This window comes from Lynx rufus, unplaced genomic scaffold, assembly GCF_022079265.1.
Source record: "Lynx rufus isolate CCGP_SWC_20201006 ecotype Redwood Valley unplaced genomic scaffold, mLynRuf1.p SCAF_15, whole genome shotgun sequence".
Classification (NCBI taxonomy): Eukaryota; Metazoa; Chordata; class Mammalia; order Carnivora; family Felidae; genus Lynx; species Lynx rufus.
This window is the reverse complement of record NW_025814829.1, coordinates 37,151,966-37,179,006: the sequence shown is the minus strand read 5'-3', so window position 1 is coordinate 37,179,006 and position 27,041 is coordinate 37,151,966. Positions and strand designations below refer to the sequence as shown.

The following is a 27,041-nucleotide window of genomic DNA, read 5'->3' as shown; positions in this document are numbered from 1 at the left end:
TTGAAAAAGGTCACGGTAGTACGATGTGTTGTGCACCAAGGAAAGAGAAAGATGCTAACGACATTTTGAATATATATTCTACCTTTATTCCAAGGGATCCCATTGACCATATCTGTCAAAACACATTTAAAGACGCTACATGAAAAATCTGCATGGTTAAGCTCAATAGTAGAAATCCTCCTAACATAACTCTTCATAACCTTAAAGTATTTTAATAATACCTTACATTTATAAAGCATATCTCGGTGCACAAAGTACTTTCACACATACATTCTTCCTTAATTCTTATATCCATACATGAACTAAGGACTGAATTGGTATTACAATTTAACAGAAGAGTGAAATGAGTCTCACTGAGGTCAAGTGACTTGTCTAACTCATGACCAGTGGGAGCCAGGGAGTTGATAAGAAACAAAACCTTGAATTGAACCCAAGCCTTCTGAGCACAATCCAATGTCTAATACTACTTTATTCCTTATGGCAGTCACTATACCAGCATCATTGGTTTTCTAAGGTATTCATTCTTCAATGACATCACATAAGCAACTACTAAGTTCTGTTAAAATTAATGTAAAAAACTCAGTGTCACTAGAATGGAAAAGAAAACCTAAGTACCAAGCTGCTAATAGTAATATTGTGCATTCACAGTAAATGATTTCCATCAATGTGATTATATTAACAGATCGATCTATGATGCAGATAAAAATCTATATTACCCATGTTTTTTACCTTTCACAGATCAGAGAATTTTCACAAAACAAAAACAAAAGAATATGGCCTTGCAATAGGGTCAACATTTTATTTTGCCAAGAAAAGCCATTAATATTTAAAATTTTTTAATTCAAGATCAAGTTGAATAAGTTCAGTTTCATGAAAAACTATACTGCCATTATTGTGTAATTGTACCAGACCGGTAAGAAGTTTACCAAGAGCTCAGCCCCGGACCATTCAGAAATATGGCTGTAGATAAAGTTCAAGTGCAAAAGTCCTGCAGCATGTTAGAATTTGGTACCGGTGCAGTATCAGCATTTTGCCAGTTACTCAGAGGTTATACAAGTTGGCAAGAACACAACTGTCTTCAAATGCATTCAGAAACCATTTTTCACCAAATACAGGTATGGTTTTCAATATGCACATAATATAAACACTACATTTCTAAACCAAAACACAAGACACTAGAGAATCCAGTACACGGAGCAGAGACTTAAACAGCAAACAGATGCAAAGGAACAGAAAACGTGATGGGAGAATTCACCTTGCATGCCCTTGAAACCACCAGACACTTTCTTTGAATAAGCAAAAAAATAAAATAAAATAAAATAAAATAAAATAAAATAAAATAAAATAAAATAAAATAAAATTTGCTCACTTAGCAAAACTGAGTTTACAAGTGCACAGCTCATTCAAGCAAAAAGTCATGAAAAGAACATTCATAGGGTAAGTGATAAGTGTATTTTTCAAAGTACTTTTGCATGTTTTATCTCACATTATTACTGCAAGACTCTTCTAAGGTAGGAACATTAGGTGGTATTACCCCCATATTACTAATGAGCAGACTAATGCACATTCATTTATTCATCCACTCAACACTTAAAAAGAGAGGTAAGTGTTTTGCCAGCAATCACAGGGCTCCTGGCAGGAGCGGATCCAATGGCCATGTCCCTACCCTCAGTTGAGTATCAAATCCCAAGCTGATGTTAACAAAAATGAAAAATGAAGCTTGTAAAAGGTTCAAGTCAAAGGTGGATTCAGTTATAGAAACTGATTCAAGAAACAAAACTGGTGTGTGTATGTGTGTGTGTGTGTGTGTGTGTGTGTGTAGTCTTCAATTTGGGGGCTGTTCTTGGTCACATTTCATCACAAAAGGCAGAGCATGCTTTCTCTTTGTTATGTTCCAAAACCTTAACTACCTCTCAGATTGCTTAGGTGTGGGTCTCTTTAAGAGCATTTCAGAGCCAGGTTCCAAGCCTGGCCGCCAACTGTGTCATGGAAATAAACTGCTAATTACATGCAAATGCTCTGTAAACACAATAATTACCGTCCCCCTACTTTTCACTATTTTTTTCCCTCTACCTGCCACTGGAAAAAGGGAGCAGGGAGCTGAGCTGGGGTGAGGCAGGAAAAGCAGACTGTAAGAGAGGTGCCAGCCCACTGTGGTGCCTCAGCATTGTGTCTCCTGACAGTGGCTCACTCACCCAAACACAGAACCTGTACCACGTACCCTGTGCAGTCTGGAAGCCATGGCACCTTCAGTGGGTTCACACAAACACTCTGTGAAATCAGTCCATCAGTGGATATTTGCTGAATATTTCATCATGTGTGGGGAACTGTGACTGATGCCAGAAGACAGAAGGATATTCCCATATGCAAAAGGGACAGAGACACCTAAAAGACAAGTCAAAGTAGGAGAATCTGGGGAGAAAAGCACCAAATAAATGCCACTCGCATTTAGGTCTGGGGGAGACAGCTCAGCAGAAAGATCCCCTCTCCTTTGAATTTCTCAGGGATAGTCAGAGAAGGTTCACTAGAAGAGATAGCACCAAAATCTTGGGGGGAAAACATGGGTGCAAGATCGGCAAAGATGCAAATGGAAGGTAGCAGAGGGACGGGAAGGAGCAGATCCATATGGTGGGTCGGCAGCAGAGATGTTCTGCCTGTGTACTCTGGGTGAATGGTTGGCACAAGATGTTACAAGTAAGAATCATATCACCATAGTGCTTCCTATGTGCCAGGCAGGTGCCAAGGGCTTTATCCATGTGATCTCACTTAAAAACCCACCATGCCATGAGGTGGGTCCCATAATTACCCTCACTTCACAGATAAGGAAACTAAAACACAGAGGTTAAGTAAGTTGTCCAAATCCCACAGACAGTATAAAGGTGGGACCAGGCTTCCTAACCACTGTTAAACCACCGCTAGCATCATAAAACAGTTTTTCAAAAAAGACCTTATTAGAACATTAGTGCAGAAAACTTGCTGGAAAAGGACACCTTCCGACATGAAAGCATTTTATCTACTGTAAACCTGTAAACAGGTTTATAATACAAAGCATTTATTCAATAAGGAATTGTTCACTCAAAAAATGAGATGATTTTTAGAAAGATGCAAATGTGAAGTCAGGGCTACAGATGACAGTTGCAGTCTTGAATCAGCATTGGCATCCAGTTTATTTCTGTATTTTGTTTTAGTTTCACAGTATTGAGAAAATCCTGAATCACACAGCAAAGTAATGGCGCACTTGCTGGTATCACTTTACATGAGCAAACAAGCTTAAGCCTGAATTTTTTAAAAGGCTAACACAGAATACACGCTTTCTAATCAACAGCACATTTACACAAAGTTCAAATGAATGCAGAAGATGGAATAGCGAGCTTTACTCTGAGGTCTGCAGAAAATGGAATTATTCTGGTATGACCACAGGTGGTCTCCAAGTATGAAAATGTGGTCTATAACTCATTGACTATGTGTGACTTTTTAATTGTTTTTTTTTCTTTTCATAATTTCCAACGTCCTCAACTCCAATATACCTTTCTTCATAGCTGAAAGTTTTAGAACTCAAAATATATGAATATATAACATATAGAGTGTAGTAAGGCCTCCCTCACCTCCACCATGAAATGGTGTTATTATGTTTTTAGTAAATCTGATAATCAATGGTGTCTTGGATTTAAGGAAATGTCGCAGTTAAAAGATGTATTTTAAAAACAAAATTTGAATCCATTTTTGTAGAAGCCTCCAAAGCCTGTCTATGGATGTCAGTTGACAAGTTCCCAGTCCAGGGCAAAATGCCCAGAGGGCAGGGGAAAGAGGCACCTGACAAAGCACCCTCAAGGGGATGGAAATGCCAACAGTTCTCTGCCCATCGCTGGCTGCTGTGATTGGTCTGCTCCTAGGGGTGAAGGGCTTAGCCTTAGGCTGCTGCTCCTCAAGAGGAAGGAAACTAAGAGGGGCACCTGGGTGGCTCAGTTGGTTAAGCGTCTGACTCCTGGTTTCCACTCAGGTCATGATCTCACGGTTCATGAGTTTGAGCCCCGCATCAGGCTCTGCGCTGACAGTTCAGAGCCTGCTTGGGATTCTCTCTCTCCCCTCTATCTGCCCCTACCCTGCTTGCACTGTCTCCCAAAATAAATAAATAAAAACTTAAAAAAAAAAAAAGGAGGAAATGAAGAGAAGCTGGTAGGGATACAAATCAAAAGGTTATCCCAGGTGCCCTAGGGACTGGTCTCAACACTGTGGCTTCTTTGTTTTATTGCAAGTGTTGTGATTTCCCACAAGATCAGAGATAGTCATACGCAGATGATAAACCAAAACTAACTTACTAGTCAAATATAAAATCTATTTATTGTGACTAATTCCACTACTCTGTCTCTCCATGAGTACAGGGGATACTTCGTTTTCTCTTGTAGACAAATAATGGGAGCCGGTAGCAGGGGGAGGAAGGCGGTGGAAAGTGGGCTTTCTCAGGAGTCCCTTTAAAAAGGGTTCCCAAAATGTAAAAGGGGGCCTCATGATGCCTAGCACCTTGGAGGAAAGAGGCTCCTGTTCAGGCCTTCCCTTTCTTTGGGAGGGAACCGAGGTATAATTGAGGGTAGGAGTGTAGGTCAAGAGGAAAAGCATAAAAGCATTGGCTGGAACTTCAACACAGAAAAAGTTGACATCTGCAAAATGTAAAACTCGAAGAAGGCAAAGATATGTAAATCTAGATGTACTGTTTTGAACAGACATGAAGCAAGGAAGGGACAAGGAGAGGGTCCTTAAGAGAGTTAGTTCTCTCCCAATACCCTGCAAGTTTAAAGTCAGTTTCTGAATGTTAGCTCTGAAAGAAAGCAAAAATGTAAAATAGCTTCTAAGTGCACAGTAGGCAAATGATGTCCCTTATCTACTTTCAGATGCTGTGACTTCTTTGTCCAGCAGCCTGTCCAATGGCTGCAATTCAATATCACTAACCCTCCTTGAGTTCACAGGCCCTCACTGAAAACAGGCTCAGTCTACACAGGCTCCTGGAAGCTCCCTATAAATGAGCCATTCCCTCCTCAATCCTCCCAAAAGACCTTTGCTTATGTATGTCCCAATTGTTTTGCCTTATTACAAGAATGTGTTTCCATGCAGGTCACTGATCACCCCTTTCAGACTCAAATCAATAAATTAACTCTTTTCCTGAGAGTCCACTGTGTGTCAACCACGTTATATTAGACAAATATTGAATAAAGCATGACCTCACGGAAATCCATCTAGTGGGAGAGACAGGCTGAAGGCTTTTTGTTCACTATCTCCTACTTTGCACCCCACACTACCCTCCTCATGCCTAGCAGTTACAGTCATGTACAACACTGGCTGGTTCTCCAACTTTAGTGTGGCCTCACAAACATGAGGGAACTGTTAGAAATACAGATTCCTTCCTCCTACCTCTGGAGCTTCTGGTTCATTAGATTGGGGCAGGGCTCCAGAAACTGCAGTTCTAATAATTACCCCCAGGTGATTCTAAGGTGGACCAAACTCTGAGGGGCACTGAAAGTAAGTACTCAATAAATACTTTTCCAGTGAATGATAAACTAAGGGAAAAAATAATAGAGACCTCTTGGCTTGTCCAGTGTACCAGAGAATGGCCTTGTACCATCCTTGTTTGGCTGAGATTTCATAAGGATTTTGGGCTCCAGAATGATCCAGTGGAAAGCACCTGAAACAGCCGCTGAGCCACCAATGCGCCACCCCCAGTTAATTTCTGCCCCTTAGTCCTAAGGCTTAGTGTTGCCTCAAACTAGAGAGATCATAGCCTAAGGCTGCATGACACATCAGGCACCTGAGGCCTCTGGCCTTGGATCAGAAATTAAGCTGTATATTAGAGCAGGCTAAAAGAAAGGAAAGAAACCATGAGCCAGCCTAATTGCTCTGTGCAAACAAAAGATCTGGAGATTGGCCTGGTGCATGGTGTGAAATTCAGGCACCCGATCAAGAGGCAAACTTAGCATATTTGGAATAAACCCCAAACACTATGGCATCTCTAGTTTGATAAATTATTAAGAAAGCAAGATGGATATGAAAGAGTAGGGATAATTTCAGGATGGAGGCAACTATGGATGGGAATATGTGAGCATGAGGGAGAAAGAAAGAAAATCACAGCATCTTCCCGTGGAGGGAGCCAGGGCAGGGAGCACTGTAGACCCCAGGCTCCAGCCCAGCCGGCAGGGTGCAGGAGGAAGGCATTTCAGGGTTTAGTGAGAGGACAAGCAATTAATGTAGAGAACAGGCTGCCAAAGGCATCAGCAGAAGCAGCAAACATAATGCATTTTAAAAAAACAGTTAGACACACACTCTGAGGAAGAAAACAAGATTACAGAGTACAGTGCTAGTGAGGAAGGTGGGAGGGCCTGTGGTTTGGGGCGCCCAAATGTTCCCCAAATCAGTGTTCTGAATCAGGCAGAAGCAAGGCCAGGAGTTAAGTCAGAGGGCACAGGAGGTGTGCCGAAACTTCTAGTCACAGCTTGCCCTGCACATGGGCACACACATACCTCACTCACACAGGCACACACACACTCATTCTCTCTCTACTGGGGGCAGTTAGAGCACCAAATTAGAAATCAGAACATTTGGTTTCAAAACTCACTTCCTACTTCCTATATGCAATGAGACAGGTTTCGCAACTTATTCCACAGACTGAATATGTCCAGCAGATTTAAGAGTAACATTTCAAATCATGTTTGAATATAATATGTATTCTATATATATTCCATTATTCCAGAATCCATTATTCTACTCCCCTTTCAGTCTCTCCCCCACCTCTTTTCCTCCCTACCTTGCTCAAATTCCACTACCATGCTAAGACCCCTCTCTTGACCCTCTCATTTTATTTTACTCACCTGGCAAAACTGCCCAGGTAAAAAAAAAAAAAGCCAGCTCTCTAGCTACTCCCTGCCTGAAGCTCAGTAATGGAATGTGACCAGAGGAAAATACACACGTTCACTGGTCTCACCTCACCCTCATCGACGCTAACCCCAAGTGGGTCCTGGATGCTGCCCCTGATCAGATCCCCACTCCTTTCACCCCCCACTCTCCTTGAAAACTATGTTACACTCTCTCTTCCAACCCCAACCTCTTCCTCCTCCCAGCCTCAGCTGATGACCTTACTACTTATTTCATTGAGAAAACAGAAGCAATAGGAGGAGAATTTCCACAAGTTTCCATTACCTCATCTACCCACATGGCAGCCTCTGCAGTCTTTCCCTCTAGGACTGTGGATGAACCATCAGAGCACGAGCCATGCACAACCCTCCCCACCTGTGCTCCAACCCCATTCTCTCAGCTGCAGTACGATGCTCCACTCACGGTCCTCCCTCTCCTACAACAGCAATGATTTTTTATCTCAACTAGATCATTCTGATCAGTCAAGAAATGGGATTTCTTCCACTTGCTCCATCATCTCTGCTTCCCTTTCAAACAAAATGGTCTGTACAATTTTGCTGAGTACCTCAACACAACGGTCTGTACTTACTGTTTCCAATCTTCACCCTTCTCCAATCAAGCTTTCCCTGTTCCTACTCCACTCAAACTGCCCCAGCTCTCGGATTGATCCAGGAGCAGTATTTGACTCAACTGGTCACTTCGCTTTCTTGCATTCTCTCAACTTGGCCTCCAAGACACCACACCCCCTGATTTCCATCTTTCCTCCCTACTGCTCCTGATTAGTCTTTTTACTGCTACCTTCTCAATTCATCAGAATTGGAACTCAGTTCTGGAACCTCTTCTCTATGGTTAGAGATTCACATCCTTGATGGTTTATCCAGTCTTGTGACTTTAAATACCATCTATACACGGAAAACTCCCAACTTGACATCTCCACCCTAGGCTCTACCCTGAACTCATTTAACCAACTTCCTCTTACACCACCATGTCAAATAAGCATCATAAAGTCTGAGTTCATTTGCAAATTCAAGTTCTCAACTTTCCTCCCAACCTACTTCACCTACAGTCTTCCCCCAAGTTAGTTAATATCAACTCTACCTTTCTTTCTGGTTGTCTTTCCCCATGCATCCAATTCACTAGAGAATATCACAGGCTTAACCTTAAAAAAATATCAGAATCTAGCCACTTTCACCTCCCCCACTGCTACCTCCCTGGCCCAAGTCTCATCATCCCTGTCTTAAATCATTGTAATACCGCTTAACTTGTCTCCATGCTTCTGGCCTTGCTCCTTTATGGTCTATACTCAGCAAAGCAGCTAGAAGGATCCTTTTGAAACATAACTCAGGTCATGTCACTCTTCTTTCCCAAACCCTCCCATTGTTTCCATTGGATGCAGAGTACCAACCAGAGCATTTACAGTGGCCTGGAAGGCTCCACACCATCTGGCTGGCTGTTCTGTCTCCTCCTGACCTGATGGTCTCCTACTTTACCTCTCACTCTACACTCCAACCCACTGGCCTCTTTGTTGTTCTTCAAATAGACCCGGAACGTGTCCATCTCAGCATCTCTGCAGTGGCTGTTCCATCTACCTGGGACACTTTTCCCCAATTCAATACTTCATCGGCTCTAGGTCTTTGCTCAAATGCCATCTTCTCAGCACAGTCCTCCCTGACATCTCAGTTTAAAATTGCAACCAACTTCCTCCTTCTCCACTTTATTTTTCTCCACAACACTTACCACAACAGATATACTGCATGCTTTAGTTATTTATCCTGCATGTATTTCCCAATAGAATGTAAGCTCCATGAGGGCAGGGACTTTTTTCTATTTTATTCTCTACTGCATCCCCAACATCAAGACAGCTCCTAGCATGTAACAATAGATATTTATTAAATAAATGAGTTAATGAATGAATCTATGTAAATAGAGAAAATGTAAATAGAGAAAAGGTGGAGATTTAGAAGAATTTGCTTTGAGTTTAGAAAATAGCTTTCTCCTGCCTGTGCTCTTTCCCCTCCTTGAAGAGTCTGGCAAGCAATGTGTCTTGCCCAGCACTTGGGAGGAATTAGGGGAAAGTATCATAGTTCTTTATAAGCACACACACCTTGCCTCTCAACCTTAACAGAAAAGGAGACAGACTAACTTCTAACATCCATTTATCAATCCCTCTGTGGGTAAGACAAGTCACAGGTGAACAAACACTAGTATCAGATTCCAAGTGTCATCTGTATTATGGGTCCCAGACACCTGCAAGAACACAGGAAGAGGATAGTGCAGATGGGGTGGGGGGACAAATAAACAAACAATATATTCCAGAGCATGACTGATCCTGGATACAGGAGTCTACAAATTTTATCAACTATATCTGTAATCCTAGGTCAGCTGGTGAACCTTACCATTCTAGCACCACCCAATGATGGCAGGCTCCTTCCTGCCTGCTCTTTGTCAAAAGAGTTTTGAGTATGTTCTGCTCCCAGGACACGTAGAGGAGGTAGTGAGAGACTAAAGCAAAGATGAGTAGACACATTCCCTAGTCTCATGGATTATAGAACCAAAAACATTCTCTATAGATCCCATAAAATCAGAGAAACTTTAGGAAGCTAGAGAATGGCAGTTTTTCATCAACCTTGGATATGGTGTTATTCTTTCAATGTTATTGCTTGGGGAAGAAAGGATGGAAGGAAAGGAGAGGAGAGGAGAGGAGAGGGGAGGGGAGGGGAGGGGAGGGGAGGGGAGAGGGACGACAGGCCCCAAATGGAGTCACTTGTGCTAAGTCCCACATCAGCAAACAAGGCTTAACATCTAATCTAATTGTAGTTTCAACCTCTCCCAGCAATGTAACCTTTAACCAGTATTATCTGGAATTACCTGATCAGTATTAGTGAGGTAATCTGACTGATAGAGCCCTCCTTTTCCCCCAAAAGAAGGTGACTTTGCCTAAAACAGTCCATTATTTGTTAGAAACTTTTTTTTTCTACTCCCTTCTACCTATAAAAGCCTTCTCTTTTGCACAGCAATTCGGGGCTTCTTTCTGTTTATTAGATGGGATGCTGCCTGATTCATGAATCATTAAATAAAGCCAATTTGATCTTCAAATTTACTCAGCTGAATTTTGTTCTTTAACAGATTTGGTGGCAGTTATAGGCACTTCTGAGGACTTTGGGGACAAGACGAGACACAGGTATGATGCCTGCAAACCTATTTGAGCTCTTTGTCTTTCTCACCATTTCTGAGTGCTGTTGCTAAATGCCCCTTGGTTCTGAGCTCTGATAGCTTTGCATCAAGCTCCAGACCTAATTGGCTTTGAATCATTTCCATGTTGGGAACTACTGGTAGTTCAGACTGCAGTACTCATTTAACTGGTGGAAACTCGCAGCCCTTGATTTTGTCCCAAGATCTACATGGGAATTGTTAGTGGCAGGTCACAACTCCCCACTTATGTGGAGCCCCAGCCCACAGACCCCATTTGTTGAAGTCTGCTGGTTCTGTCCCTTCCCCAGTCCTTTCATAGTAGGAATTGCTGGTGGTGTGCACAAGGCCTTCTCCTAGCCAAGACGCAGTAACATCTCTTGGTTACCGCCACTATGTTAAGGTGCACATGTTCATTTGTCTTATTTTGTGTAGGCCAACGCTATTGCTAATGGGAATCTTAGAAGCAGCTGCAAAATTGGTGGGCATACATAGAGCATTTAAAAGCTGTTGGAGTACTTACCACATAACCCCAAACTCCTGTTAGGATAAGCTGGTCACAGGACAGGTTAGATAGGCACAAGCCAACCTGCCAACCTCAAGAAAATTTCTGTGCAATGAGGTACACTGTGAAACATGGTACAATCCCCAATCCAGCAGTATATCCCATTTAGGGATTAATTTGTCTCCAATACAACCAAAGGCTTAGCTAAAAAATAAACAAATAATACAAATAGTATCCTTAAATTCCAAAGAGTTGAGTGTGTCACTTTCCAGCACACTAGCTTATTTTATGTCTACAAACTATGGTTCCAGAATATAAATATCTACAAAAATGGCAAAATCTTACTAAAGACCACCTAGAAATACAATGGCCATTATGGGGAATATTCCAATCAGACAAGATCATTCATTTCAGAAGTACACTTGAAAGTAAGGGTTCCTGAATTAAACAGACTGTAGACCTATTTTAATTGCTATGCAAAAGATTCCAAAGGCTTCTAGATTCTAAAATGGCTTCATTAAAAAAAAAAAATTTTGTTGTATGGCCTCCTGGGTGACTCAGTTGGTTAAGCATTGGACTTCAGCTCGGGTCATGATCTTACCGCTTGTGAGTTCAAGCCCCCATGTGGGGCTCTGTGCTGACAGCTCAGAGCCTGGAGCCTGCTTCAGATTCTGTGTCTCCAGCTCTCTCTGTCCCTCCCCTGCTCATGCTCTGTCTCTTTCTCTCTCTCTCAAAAATAAATAAACATTAAAAAAATTTGTTGCAAAGGCTAATGAAAAATTAGAGACAGGAGGTACCTAAAATGAGACATGCTCCCCTCTATCCTTCTTTACCTGAGTATTCACAGTCTAATCCCCCAACCAAATTACCTTTCCACTCTGAAGAGGCTACAAAACTGTAAACAAATTGTCAAGTTAGTAGGCTTATAGATATCCTCATCTACTCTTGAAGGAGAGCCCCCATATGGCTCCCTCCCGGGATTGATGGGACTCTGAGGAATTTTCTGGTAAACTGCTGTTATTCTCTTAAATAGCAAGAGAATCTAAATTAAAGTTAATGAAAAATCTTGCCAAATTCTGCTAGATATGAAGGCTACAGAGGACATCCTAGGGAAACTGGCAGAAGCCAGCTAAGTGTAAAAATTCTTGCCAGAGTCAGCTCTCTCAGATCTCTGTTTGTAGGGCCCAGTTGAAAAAGGAGGATAAAATTTCACTTTGTCTCTTTCTTTCCAAATCTAGACTTATTGGTTATTGATCCTTTCTCTCCCAAGGATGACTGCCTCCTTGTCTTGTTCTGTGCCCTAAGAATTTGGCTTGGCTATCTGCCTACCTGAAACATGCAGGCTGTCAGTTCCTTCTTTTGGCTATCTTTGGAGTAACTCTACATCTTGCGAAGATATTATCTTTTGTACTGTCTTTGAGGACACCTCTTGGGTCTATGAGGTTGTTTAATACTGCCAGAAGTTTTACTGTCCGCTGAAATCTGTAAGATATTTGAAATAAATTAGTAACTATGATCAGAAATCTGGCCCAGTTGGAAGCTAATACTCAGAGCCTAATAGCAATATTTTTAGACCTTGTCCCCTAAGTTATATGTACCCAGACGAAAGGAAAAAACATTCCAACACAAGTGAATGGGTATGTCAGTCCTCTGATAAGCAACCAACCTCACCTATTCATTTCAAAAGGCTTGTAGACATTGTACAATTCTGGCATCGGGAAACAAAAATCTTTGGAGGAACTTAATTTTTTCCCTGTACCTTTGAGGTACAAGTGTCCTACCTGGTCTTCTTCAAGAACTCTTAGCTAGGCCATCTCTTTGAAATGCAAACATCAGGAAGGTAATTCTTACCAAAAGAAGAACAGAAAGGGGAAATGTTATTTTAAAATTTAGGCAAATAAAAATCTTAAGTGTCTTCTCCATAAATACTCATAAAAAGCATTAGCCATCTGAGCAGGTAATCTTAAATTATTCCATCTGCTAGAAAGGTATTTTGGATCCAACCTCTTCTATAACTACTTGACTCATGTCTAAAATTTTAAATGGAAGATATAAGGTCTTTTTGCATCCCTCCATTTATGTGTATCTACATATATGTGTTACACATGTATGATAATTTTCTATCTTGGGATGGTATTACCAAAAACAATTTGTAAAAGAGCTCTATTTGATTGGCCTAAAGAAAATTAAGTGCTTATATGAATCCCGTATTCATAAAATTCTCAGAATTATAATGAAAACTAACCAAATGTTTTTCAGGTTCCCATGATCTCAAATAATCTTTAGTAATTAAACGCTAGTTTGTTTGTTTAATTAAATAGACATGTCTTTAAAGTTACCAACATTAAAAATAATGCAGATATACAACTTTTATTCTACCTGGGTTTACTAGTCAAGCAAATTCATATGATTTCTGTTACAAAACTTGTCAGAAAGAAAAATAACTTGGTATGATGAAATTTTCATAAGTGGTCTAAACATATTCATTAAGAAGAAGTGAATTAAATAGATGTAAGTGGGATAAAAGTCTTAAGATGTTTTTAATAGTTTCCACAAATCTTTTTTGGTAACCTGAAACCTTAAGATTTAGCCAAGTTAAATTAAATTACGGATAGTCATTAAATATCTGGATCATTTCCAAATAAGATAAAATACTGAAATATTAGTTACTGAATATAAGTTTATCCACTTTTGACTTCCTTTTACAGATGAACTAAAGATATTTGGTTCTATTAGTTTTGTGCCGTGCTGAAAAATTTACTATGAGAATGCCTGTGTTTCTAGAAATTATAAAAAAAGTATGTCTGCTAATCCACAAAATGCTAGGGTAAGAAACACCTCATAATTGTTTACTTCTTTATTCTTACTAAAAGGTAAGATTTTTTTTAATGTTTATTTATTTTTTAGAGAGAGAGAGAGAGAGAGCAAGAGAGCACAAACTGGGGAGGGGCAGAGAGAGAAGGAGACACAGAATCTGAAGCAGGCTCCAGGTTCTCAGCTGTCAGCACACAGACCCATGTGGGGCTTGAACCCATGAACCATGAGATCATGACGTGAGCTGAAGTCAAACGTCCAACTTACTGAGCCACCCAGGCGCCTCTACAAGGTAAGATTTTTGAGGGTTAAAAATTCTAATATATGTAATTAAAGCCACTAAGGTTGGTAGAATAGGAATCTTTGGAAAGGAATTTTATGCATGGTCAGGACTGGCTAAGATTGGAATGAATTTAATTAAGTGGATGTGTTTTAATATCAAAAGTAAGCTGGTATGAAATTAGAATTTGGTTTTCTCTCTCTTAAAAGAACAAAGTTTTATTGGACTATGGGCCCACTCTTGATAACATACTGTGAAAAGTTTCTCTTTTTAAGTAATCTGCCTGAACAGCAAAGATTTTGTGTCTTACCAAAATAATTTGCCATGCTTCATGTTATCTTTACAATATGTCAGGTCATTGATTACCTAAGAAAACTGAGTCTTCTCTATTTAAAAGCTAAGTTTTTTCCCCCCAACTACTTAATTTTCTGTAATTCCCTATAAAGTCTTTAAGTGTCACTATGATTAAATGTGTAACTAAGTATTGTTTCACAATGATTTATAATCCAATTTGACTGTTTTAAAACCTTTGATATTTTTGACAAACTTCACAAAATTAAATCCTAGATGAAATTTGTTTGTTTTTTTTGTTTTGTTTTGTTTTTTACTTAGAACTGTCTTTGGGATTTTTTAGAAGGTCCCTAGAACATGTGAAAAGATTGTTTTCTTATAAAAATGAGATGTTTAATTAGGCTTATTTGATATGCTAAATTACATAGGAAGCACTGTCAAAAAGAAGTAATACTAAGTCCTTATGCTGTATTTGTATAGGGAAATCTTATAAGTGTTCTAGAAATTGTATGAAATTCCTAGAAATCTGATATGTCCTGGTATATAACGTTATCAGTCATAATGTTAAATGTTAAAATGCTGTGTGTGATAGAAATAACCAAATTTCCTTCTTAATTTCATCATGACAAACTCTTATCAGACCTTTAACAATTGACACTTTTGTCATTTATAATAAGCATTTATTGTTTTACTTTGATGCTTTTGCAAAAATGTTCCACAAAGGTGTTTCATCTTCAAAGAGATCCATTGGAAGGACTTTGATTTGGCAAGCACAGGTTCTGATAACTTTAAGATAATAAAACTTAACTAGGTAAGAATTTCTATAACTAATGGAAAAACTGTATTCAAGCAGAATAAGTATTAAGTACATGGGATTGAATAAACCAAGGATAGTTTTTATTCTTTAGTTATAATAGTTTAATTATAATAGTTATGATTCTTTATGACTTTTTGTTTGAAACATTGCTGGTTCTTTAATGTTTTGTTTTTCTAGATATAAGAAAACCTTTTCTTAAGCTATCTATGGCTTACACAATTTGGTAAAGTATATCTTTGTAAACAAAGATGAAACATTTACTTTTTCTCCCTACCCAATTTGTCCAGAAATTGGAAACTCTTCATTATTTTTTCCATGGCAATATAATTAGTTATGTGCACAAGTTCAACAAGAATCCATTCTCTTTGTAAAAGGACACAATGGAAACACTGGTAGTATTCCCAAGGTTTTGATTAGAATGCCATACTTGAGAGAGATGTACAGACTCAGATATGACCACAGACCTTAAGTAACTACTTGGAAAAATCATCCTGATACTTTGCTTATAACGTTCCTGGCAGCTTTACCAGGTTAATTAAGGAATGTCACTGCCTGGTAGACCCAGGAACATCAAGATCCTTTGAGGGACCTTGAGAAGAGAAGAATTTACCCAAACTATAGGTATTACAGGCAAAATCTATGGCAAGCCCTTGGTTTAGCTTCCTGGCCTCAGAGAATTTTAAGAATTCAGTCTGAGATTTCCTATGAAAAGTTCCAGCATAGCAGTCTTTTAAAAAGCTTATATAGTCAATAACTATTCTTGCTGCACTTATGTAAATAATCAGGCCATGTTTAATGCAAACAAAGTAGTATTACTACGATTATCTTTGGTTAGAAAACTAGGGGTAATTGTAGAGAGAAAAATTAGTCTGCACCTTTGTAGGTATGAGATTCTAGTCTTGTTAATTGTCTTTGAGGTTTTATTATATACCTATAAACTGGACTGGATCCTGAATTGTTCTAGTTTCCTCAAATATCTGGTTACAACTCTCCAAACTAATGTTTCCAATTAGTTCCCTTCTGATTTGGAATCACTATAAACAGAGACTGTCCTTGAATGTCCTTGAAAGGCATTATACTAGATCCTCCTTACTACCCAGCCAACCTTCAGGAATTTATTTTTTTTTAATATAATTTATTGTCAAATTGGCTAACATACAGCGGGTAAAGTGTGCTCTTGGTTTTTGGGGTAGATTCCTGTGGTTCATCGCTTACATCAAACTTCAGGGATTTAAACCTTGAATATACACCTCACAGCTGAAGAAGGTCCACCTAACATCTGGTCCTGTACACCAGTTAGAGACCTCAAAATCAAATTGATGAGGAAGAGACCACCCAAGACGCTGGATCAAGACTTCATACTTTAACTAAACATGAAACTCTTCTTTTCTTTCTTTCCTTAGTTCTGGCGTTGGTCTTGAAAGATAATGCCATCATCTGTATCTCCTAGGCCATTGCTAAGAGAAGTGATCTTTCAGACAGCTAGAATTGTCATCGAAAACTCTAATTTGTCCATTAACAGTGCCTCCTTAGTGGGAATGGTTTGTGCCCCAAGAGAATTTATCTTTGTCTGTAGTGGTTATCATTCACAGCCCAAGAATGCCTAGATAGCTGGTATATAACTGGGCAATACCTTTTAGGTTATCTAACTGTGCCCCTACTTTTTCACTAATAGACTGTGCTACTTCATTGGTCAACTCCCCTGAATATACAAGATTGAGTTAGAAAAGACCTACCAGGAGGTGTTTTATGACTCAGGATTTGCTTCTTTTGTCAGCTTTCTACTTCCCTGGTTAGGAGCAAGTACAATGAGGCTCTGGTCAAGAAACTCTCCTTAACTCTTCAAAGTTAAGATTCTGCTGGTAAAGCAACAGCTGCCCAACAAAGGTCCTTAGACTCTATAGCCAAAGTTTTTCTTGATAATAGGGCAGCCCTAGATTGTCTTAGCTGAGCAAGAAGGTGTCTGTGCTGTGGACAATACCACTTGCTGAACTAGACTAACACTTCTAGGAAAGTTGGAACTTAGCTATATAAGATCACTGAACTTGGCTTAAGAAAGTGACTCCTTCAACAGGTATTTCTTTGATTTATTGGATTTTGATTGGTTTGAATCTTGGGGACCATTGCTCTAACGTACACTCTAGACATTGGTAACTATCCTGCTTATATTAGTAGTAGTAGTAGTCTCCCTGGCACACTATATTCTCTCAAAAGCTTTAAATGCAAATTCACAGTCATGAACCACCAAGCAAATAATCTCCCTAAGACCAGAAATGCCAGAAAAGGAACAAAGAAAATGACTGAAGTCAAAACTGAAGTTTTGGCCTATAAATACCATTGAGATTCAGGGGGAAAAAAATCAGGACCTGTGGATATCATATAGAGGACCAGTAAAAGCTATAAGAACTTCAGGGCAGTAGCTGCAAGTGGCACTAATGCTTTAAATTTTCATCACACCTTTCAGTTAATTCTGAATCACAATTCTGATCAAAAAGGGGGAATTGTTAAAGAAAAAGAGAGAGGAGGAGGAGGAGGAGGAAGAGAAGGAAGGAAGGAAGGAAAGAAGGAAGGGAGGGAGGGAGGGAGGAAGGGAGGGAGGGAGGAAGGAAGGACCTCAAGTGGAGTCACTTGTGCTGAGCCCCACATCAGGAAATAAGGTTCATTGTATAGTTTCAGCCTCTCCCAGGAACGTAATTTTTAACCAGTGTATCTAGAATTACCTGATCAGCACTAGTGAGGTAATCTGCCTGACAGAGTCCCACCCTGCCCCCAAAGGAAGGTGACCTTGTCTGAAACGTTCCACTCTTTTTAGAAACTTCTGTTTGCAGCTCTCGTCTGCTTATAAAAGCCTTCCGTTTTGTACAGCTCCTGGGAGTTCCTTTCTATTTGCTAGATAGGATACTGCCTGATTCATGAATCATTGAATAAAGCCAACTTGATCTTCAAATTTACTCAGCTGAATTTTATTTTTTAGCATTGGGCATAACACACTTGAACAAAATCTACAGGCAAAAAGTGAATAACTGTTAACTATTTAACAAATATTGACTATGTGCATCTGGAAGCAGGCAACTTAAAACAGAGCCATAGGCTGTTATAGACCAAAGAACTGAGACACGAGGAAGACTCAGAAAGCATCCAGACTACAAGTTCCCTCTTCTTACAAAAAACCAATAAAGTCTGTAAAAATCTCTTCTCCCACAGCAGCACAGAGCATCCTATTCAGTCATAACAGATACAGCTCGCATACCAGGAGAAAGGGCATGTCTCCAAGAAATTTGCACACCTGCATGAGTTTATCAACACCCAGTGAGAAGAGAAATAGCTCAAGCTATGGAAATATAGATGAAAAATAATGGACTTTAAGAACAGAGGTTTCAGTAATTGCAGACAGAGACTGGGAACCCCTGCAATCTGTATATTAGTCCTGGTAACACAAACAGCAGACAAAACAAAACCAGATATACAACACAGAAATAAGACTCAGACCAGATCAGTAGACAACCAGTTCTCAGGGCCACATCCAATCCAGGTGACCAATGTTGGAAGTTAATACGAGAGCCACAGTAGCATTTATAGAATGAACTCCACTGATCAGAGAGAAAATATACTGTACTGAAGAATACCTATCCAGGTTAGGAGAAATAAAATGAATTAAACTAGTAAGAATAGGGGAGGATTTGCAAGTTGAGGAGACCTTCACAGAGACAGTCAAAACAGGAAGAAGCAGCCAGCAGGATTGTAGACTGCTTTGCATTCTTTCTACCACAAGAGGGAGGGAAGCCAAGAATACAGTTGGAGTTTGACCAAGTAGAGTTGAAATTTTGGTAGACTAAATTGAGCAAGCATGACACCAAGTTGCCCTGACAAGAAGAACCCTCCCAGCCCCTTACAAAAATGTATTATCATGAGAAAAGCTATATGCAAATGAAGTTAAAAGTAACCAGCAGCAGAGTACACAAGGTCATAGGAGGCATTGGGGAAGAGTCTGTGTAGCAGAAAAGGGATGCAAACAAACAGGACGAAACACTTAAATTGTATCTAAAACGGCTAACCTAGGTCCATATGCTTGAGAGAACTTCTGTGTACTGTGTAAATCTGAAGGTTCTAATAACTGGTTTGAGCATAATTGGCGCCAGTATATCTTACATATTTGTTGCCATCATGGAATAGAAGAGGTGCTGGACAGGGAAATAGGAGCTCCCCTGTTCCTTGTGGCCTATGTGAGAAAATCCACCAACAGGATGAATTGAACCTTCCCAGAATGAGTGGCAGGAAGGGCAACCAACAGTTACATTTGCATCTTATTGGTGGTGGCGGTGATAATGGCAGAGAGAGATTTTCTACACGCAGAAACCTATGTGTATGTATTACCTATATTTATAATACTGAGTTTATTAGTTGTGCATGGTTAATTCCATTGTGTGCAACCACTGCTAATAGCTATGTAAAATTCTGTCATTACCAAGTGTTGAGTTAAAATAAAAAGAGGACAAATATTCAGGAAATGCTGAGTTGGCTATTTCTTGCAATTTTTTCAGCCAACATCTTTCTTGGGCATCTCTCATCTCACACAATGTATAGGAACACTGAAATGAATGATAAATGAATTAGGCTGTATTATTTATCTTCCTCTCTCCCTGACCTCCTGATCTCCTCTCCAAGCTGAATGGTTGGATTGGGATAAATTAAAAGCATGTGTGATGTAACTCCACTGTGTATGATGTAACTCTACCCCTCCCCAGCACCATGAAGAATGGACTACTCTGAACCTGCTTTTCCAGTAGCAGACAGTGCTAACGCCAGGATGAGCATCTTCTGTAACAGAGTTCTGCCTGGGTCATTCTTCACGCCCCAGTTCCCTGCTCAACTGGCGCCCAGCCTTTGCTGGCTCTTTCTTCCTAAGGAGCCAGACCTTGTCCTTGTTCCACTGGCTGAAAAATGGGTGTCTTTTTTATCCAGTTTCTCCTGAATCAAGGTATAGTTACCCACCTATGACTATCACCTCTTCCTGTGGATTCCTGGCTCCCTGCCCCTAGATATAATGTTTTGGAAAGTAACTTCATTTCAAAGTGGACATACGTTCATTCTGCCCCATGAGCAGCAAGCTACTTTTGGAAACCAGCCCCACAACTCAACTAATTCCCTCAACCCTTGTTTTTCAGCCACAGGGGGTAGCAGGAGGTCAGTAAACTGAAATTCGGTGGCGACAAACTGGAAGTCAGAGGGAGTGTGAGTCTGTGGTCCTGGGAGCCCGTGTAATGAAAGGTTTCAGAGAATTAGCATCTTGACCTCTTTTCCTCCCTGCTTCCTCACTGGACCAAAACTAGAGAAGAGGGCAAGATCATTGTCTCTGTGTGACCTCTATACCTGTGTTATACAGGTAACTGGAGACAAATGGGAATTTAAAGAGAGCACCATGAAAGCAAGCATCATAGCACCCTTTTTCCCTCCACATTTCCCTAGTACCTAGTACAGTGCTTGGCATATAGTAGACGCTCACTTAATTATTTGTTGAATGAATGAATGAACAAAGGATCTAATGCAAATGACTGGTCATTCTTCAGCTGTGTTCATACTTGTCTCAGCACTATTTGAGCCCTGGCTCAGGAGGACCAACGGATCACACCTGTATGTTCAAATGCAACACTTCTCCTTCTAGGCTTTCAATGCATTTATCACATCACTTAGGTGAGTCTACACATATAATTGAAATACATCACTCCCAGAGCCCCAAAATGACACCAGCCACTGTGGGGCCAGTGCAGAGATGCCTGGCTAATCTGAGTGACATGGCCTAAAGACATCCTTCATATCTCAAACAGGGAACAACTATACTCATCAGTCTCTTCTCCCTTCCCTCCCTCCTGCTACTCCCCCAAACTGGTGAGAATCTCAGAATGTCCTCAAGGTATTTCTAGGTCACAAATAACTCTTAGGCTTGCTGGGCATAAGCTCGTCTTTGGGACTTCTTCACTGCCCTGTAGAGCTTTAGCATAACAGCCTGTGGCTCTATTCTGTAAACCTCAGGCCTGAATTGCTCACCTGCATGGAAATGGATCTAGGTTGGTAAACATTTACTAAACACCCACTACAGGTCTTACACAAATCCTGGCTCTTTGGGCATTACAATCTGGTTGAGTCTCTCCTGGGACATAGCACTTCCTTTCCCTCCAGTGTGGATTATATCTAGAGATCCACAAAAGCGAAACCAAAGACAAAGCACAAAAACAAAAGCAAAGGGTGTTTTTGTGTAAACTATACCGTGCCCCACACAGTAAGTTTTATACAGATGGAATCAGGTTAAAAGGAAACAGAGGGCACCTTAGGGTAAAGGCAGCCTGTGGAAGTAGAGATAAGAGGCATGATCATTCCAAAGTACCTGCTTCAGGGTGGGCTGGCTGGATTCATATGAGAGTACAGACTTTGTAAGCACCTGTACAAAGGCAACCTACCCAAACTGTTTTGCCCACTTAGGTTCCCTTTGCATCAAAGCACACACCTCCCAGACCCCTGTCATTTTAGAACTTGAACTTTGCCCATGCCTTTCATAACTTGTTAAAATAGGACTCTGAGAGGCAGAAGATACTTCAGTGGTCACCCTGTCTAACTTGTGTCCCATGCAGGAGTCCCTTGCCATCCCTGACAGGCAGTTAGGTAGCTTTGTCTTATGCACTAACTCAGAACCTTCCAAACATACCCGATCATATGAATCACCAGAAGCACTTGTAAAAAGTACAGCCCACTAACGATTCAAAACTACACAAGATCAACACCTGCATAAAAGGGCCCGTGAACCTGAATTTTTAACAAGCATCCCCAGTGAGTCTTACAATTAAGCATGTTTCTTATGTGCGTATAATGCAGTGTTTCTTGACAGTAGCTGCATATTACAATCAGCTAGGAAGTTTAAAAAAAAAATCAATGATGGGCCTTTACCCCTAGCCGTTCCTACTTAATTTGTCTGGAGTGAAGCCCAGAAGGTATAAATTTTTAAAGCTCCTAGCTGATTCTAATCTGCAGCCAGGGTTGAGAACTACCGTAATATCTTTCCAACCTGATGGTAAACTCTTTGAAGCAACCAAGAAATCTATACCTTTTGGTACTCCTCACTGAACCCCACCACCATGTTGAACCTGTAGTAAAACATACTCTATCACTACTAAGTTGATCTGATATAACTAGCTTTGTTCATCCATCCAATGGGATGTAGCTTCCTAACTCTGCTGAGAAACTGTATACTTCCACTCAGCAAGAGGCCAGACAACAGCATACGAAGTGCTATGACTTCTCACAGTTGAGTCCAGCCCCACCGTCCCCACCGCCCCCACGCACACAAACTGACATATACACAGACATATCCCCAGCCTTCCCTTTCCCCGGACTAACCAGTCCAAACAATACCAGAAGCCTCATTCTAGGGCTCTTCCCTCTGGATCCAGCCCCCTGCCAGCTCTACTCACATTGTACAGCACGGTGGTCCATCCTTCCATGGTGATGCATTGGAAGACAGTCAGCACAGCAAAAAGGATGTTATCAAACTGGGTGATCCCATCGTTGGGGCCAATCCAGTCCTTGCATTCATAACCAGCTGGGCAGCCCTGCACACCACATGGGTGAGGAGGGTCAAATCCTTCTAGAATGCCTGCAGACACATTCAGAGGGTAGGGGATAAACCACATATTTTAGCATGACCTGGAAATGACCCTCAGGAAGCCACAAACACTCAGTTCTATTTCTTTGTCTCGGGCTCCCACCTCTGGCTTCTTTATACCTCACAGCTTACATACTGTGTGTTCATCCCAGTGCTTCCCAGCTTCCTCTGAGGCCACATGGCCTTCACTTTCTTCAGGCTACATCTTCTACCCTTGCCTGAGTACCACAGGCATGGACAGACTGGGTCACATAGAACAATCTGAGGTGAAGGCAGAATCTTCCTGATTTTCCAACTTCAGACTCAGTACAGACCCTGAGTTCTTCTCGGGTTTCTTGGGGACAATTATAAACTAAGTCCCTTCAGTGGGTCTCAACTCCTTGTTTTTCTGGCCTAAGTTCCTGGTCTTGAATAAGAAAAAAACAAAACAAAACAAAACAAAACTCCCAAGGTAGAAGGTGTCCTTTGAAGATTTAAAAACAAAACAAAACAAAACAAAAACTAAAAACCAAAACCAACCAACCAAACAAACAAAAAAATCCACATGATACTAAATTGGGCTTCTTCAACCTCTCCCTGACCCCCTTTCCTGCTAGGGTATTCTACTGGACTTGAAAAGAACAAATAAGGGGCGCCTGGGTGGCGCAGTCGGTTAAGCGTCCGACTTCAGCCAGGTCACGATCTCGCGGTCCGTGAGTTCGAGCCCCGCGTCGGGCTCTGGGTTGATGGCTCAGAGCCTGGAGCCTGTTTCTGATTCTGTGTCTCCCTCTCTCTCTGCCCCTCCCCCGTTCATGCTCTGTCTCTCTCTGTCCCAAAAATAAATAAACGTTGAAAAAAAAAAAAAAAGAAAAGAACAAATAAGATGCAAAGAGGTACGGATTTGAGGTCTGTGAACCCTGCAAATTTCACAAGCACCCCTGGCAAGTCACACTCAGAGCTCTCTCAGCTTTTCCACACTGTGTGTGGGTCACAGCAGGGAAGGAGGAAGGTCATGAGGTGGATCATGGAGGGAAAATGTCTCCACAGACCTAGAGAGACCCAAGTCTGACTCTGGGCTCCAAGGCCCACCTGGCCTGTGGGCCAAAGAGGCTATTGTACAAAGGGTATTTCTTCAGACAGGTGGTTTTTGACAGTCAGTCTGATAGCCTTCTACCATGGGATGGGGGAACTGAAACCTCCTGTTTGAAATCCTCTGACTGCAAACTTAAGAGGTCATTTGCTGTGCAATATCAGTGTCCCCTGGGGATCCTTAGTCTAGGCTGCTTGTGCCTCAAAAAGCTGCTGACTAGGAAGTTTGTGATTCTAATCCCAGGGCTGGGATAGAATATACTTTTCCACTCAGTCCCCCAATGACCTGAAATTACTCCAATGACCAGAGGGGAGAGGAAGGAAAGAAGGAGAAGGCAGGGAACAACAATCCTACCTGAACTGTTCGTGAAACATGCCCGGTGCAACTTCCCACTGTAGAACTCCAAGCCAATGATGGCGAACATCAAGATGGCAAAGAAGAGCAGAAGGCCAATTTGCAGAAGAGGCACCATGGCCTTCATGATGGACTTCAACACAATCTGTAGGCCTAGAAGGAAAGGAAAAGAATGACAAATGGAGCCTCCTCGAGCACCACGTGATATAGGAGGCTCCCTTTACTCTCTTCTAGGAGGAGAGGGGCAAGTCTTTGAGGGAAAAGAACCACTGGTCCTAAGACAATGAAGACAATTTGCAAAGGGACAACCAGAGCAAGTTGAGCCGAAGACTGCCATCACTACTTCCCCTGGAATCAATTCCATGTTCCTTCTCACCATTCCCTGATCCTTTACACGCCTGTTACTCCTCCCTTATTTGTTTCGCCCATGTTGCTTTCTGCTTATCTCTTATAAACTTATTAGAACGTGCTTCTTTCCTAAAGGAAATTAAGCCTGGCCTTGCTAGGCTCTAAATCTTATGAGAGCAAAGACAAAGTTTACCTCCCCCACTACTCTACCTGAAACCTGGCTTTCCATCCACTGTTTTAGGATAACAATTAGTACAATCACTATTCACAAAATACCATATACTTTGACCCAGAAGTTGTACTTCTAAGATCCTAGCCTAAGAAAATAATACTTCAAATAATAATTTGAATAAGATTTAAGAAAAGAGATGTATGTCGCTGCGCTATTTCTAGTGGGGGGAAAATGAAAATAATCTAATGTCCAGTAGAAATGACTAAATAAGTCATCTCGTATAAGATGGGCTATAGTACAGACTTTTTAAAATATATTTTTGAGGAATTTTTAGTGTCAGGAAAATCAAATGCTTATATGATAGGATCCAAAAGTATACACAGAGTATGATCACAATTATGTTAAAATGCACAGGAAAAAATGAATTAAAAAATAGGATAATGAGGGTGTTTCCTTTTCATTTTACATATATTTTTTTACTTTGAAAATTTTCTCCAAAGATCTTCCACTATCTTTAAATTCCGGAAAAAAAGTTGCTAAGTTTTAGAGTGAAATGTTTTGCCAGATTGCTGCATCCCCATTCTTTTTTACCACTGGAGAAATAGCTTCCTGTTTATCATTTCAGGAAAGCCATTAACAGAGGAGAAGGAAGAAAGGCAAGTGCTCACTAGGTATCCCTGACACGAGCTTCAGGGGCCTCAGGACACGCACAGCCCGAAGGGTCCTCAGGTCCACATGTGTGTTGAAGTGGGTTCCTGCCGTAGCCAGGATGCTGCAGATGGAAACAAAGAAGGTCAAGGTTATCACCGTCTGGCTTTCTCCTCCTGTTCCATGGGGGAAGCTGGGTTGAAGAAGGATCAGCCTGGAAAGTACACAGAGCTGATGCCAGCTGCGTGTGGGTGCACCTGAACTGGGGTGAATCATCAGTGGTTCCGACTGAAATTATATTTAGCCACATCTGGGTTTTACTTTGCAAAGAGGGAAAACTCGTCATTACATCAGAATCCTGGTTCCCAATCATGAGTAAAATACAAGCTCTCTAGCATCTATCCCATTCCTGCCTCCAAACTTTGCCCCCTCCTCTCCTCTCTATCCCTCACCAACCTCCTTTCTCCCTTTCCAAACTACGGAGGCCCCTGGATTTTTTATATCAGAATTTGTAGGTTCCCCTGTCTCCTGGCTACTTCAGGGAATTTCCCTGGATCAGCTGCAGTAAAGGAGTAACTCACTCTTGTTCACTTTGGCAATCAAGAGTTTTTACCAAACAAATCAATCACACTGATGCTATAACTATGAGTGTTCTATAGCTATAATGTGCAAACTGGATATTACGTCCAACACAAATATTAATAATACTATTTTTGCAACTTTGTCTAATTTTAGTCTTCTTTCTGTGGAATAGTACCTGTCTTCCCTCCCAACCTCTCCACGACAATTTCAGCTGTCTGGAGCCATGGGCAAATAAGTCACTCAGAAAACTGAGTTTTCTACATAGTCAAAGGGTGGCAAAGAGTTTATGTCATTTAATTATCTTTGGATGAAATATTTCCTTGAAATCTAATACTTGAAATCTAACTTGAATGAAAGGTTTATGCTGTACACCTCTAGAAAGCAGCTAGAGTATCGATGGGTACAAATGACACAGATCCAAGACTCTACAACTGTGAGCAATAACTTTGAAACAAGCCATGCTGCCCAAGAACAGGGGGACTGTTCATGTGGTAGTACGCTTCCCAACATTAAACGTACTCAAACACAGACTGTAGAACTTTCTATTAGGAAGTTAAAAATGTTCCAACATTGGTTGAAGGTTATCTAAAAAACCAGTAGAGATTTCTCTCAACTTTAAGACTATAATCCTACATTAACCCAACCTCAAGATAAGAACCAGAAAGAAACTCTACTCGCATAAAAGATCTCAGGAGCTAGGCAAGCTTCTCAGGTCTTCTCTACCTCTCCTGACCCAAACTTCCATACTGCCCTCTGAAAAAAAAAGGGATTTAGAGGAGCCACACCTCTGATGCCGCTTTTGACTCTAACTGCCAATGCCAAAGAGAGAAATTAGGGAGGGAAGTGACATTATTTCCAATAAGTAGGGAAAACCTGAAGAGAAAAGAGAGCAGAAGAAATGTGGAAAATGGGACTGAAAAATAAAACAGGCAAAGAAGCAAATAAAGGGAAGAGGAGACAGACAAACCTCAAGGCTAAGCATAGTGATAGAGAACCAGAACCCCAGGAAAACGGGGTCATTGTTCTGCTGAATCCACTAACAGAGGAAGAAGCACCATACTCTGAGTCTTCTGAGGTGCATTGCACATGGGAGACGGCTCTCCCTATGGTTTTCTCTGTCTTACAAACGCGGTGGGGAGAATCCGCCCTGTTCAGAAACCAGAGTTTTGTTTCCAAGGATACCCAGATACACACGAGATGCTCTTTCATATCATAAGAAAGAGCTACTGAAAAGGAAAATTTCCTCCCCAACCCTGAGCTGAAGGAGGTGTATTTCAGAACATGGAGGTAGAGTCCAAAAGACAAAATTAAAAAGCAAGAAGGCACAAGTGTAGAGAGAAATAAAACTGGTAGAGGGGAGGGAGGATAAGAGGACAGGGAAGTGAATGGTGAAAGGAAACAGGGACATGAAAACAGGA

At 41.0% G+C, this 27,041-nt stretch overlaps 1 protein-coding gene across 3 annotated transcripts in view; it reads right to left on the bottom strand.

Moving 5' to 3' along the window:
- Positions 1 to 27,041, bottom strand: part of CACNA1E (calcium voltage-gated channel subunit alpha1 E) — a 310,524-nt gene that overhangs the window by 197,487 nt on the left and 85,996 nt on the right. For all 3 annotated transcript variants that reach the window (XM_047077294.1, XM_047077295.1, XM_047077296.1), the window contains exons 4-6: positions 25,062 to 25,165; positions 23,874 to 24,026; positions 22,260 to 22,441 (exon numbers count right to left, since the gene is read on the bottom strand). In XM_047077294.1, the coding sequence (XP_046933250.1) occupies positions 22,260 to 22,441; positions 23,874 to 24,026; positions 25,062 to 25,165 (439 nt within the window). The remainder of the gene's footprint in view (positions 1 to 22,259; positions 22,442 to 23,873; positions 24,027 to 25,061; positions 25,166 to 27,041) is intronic.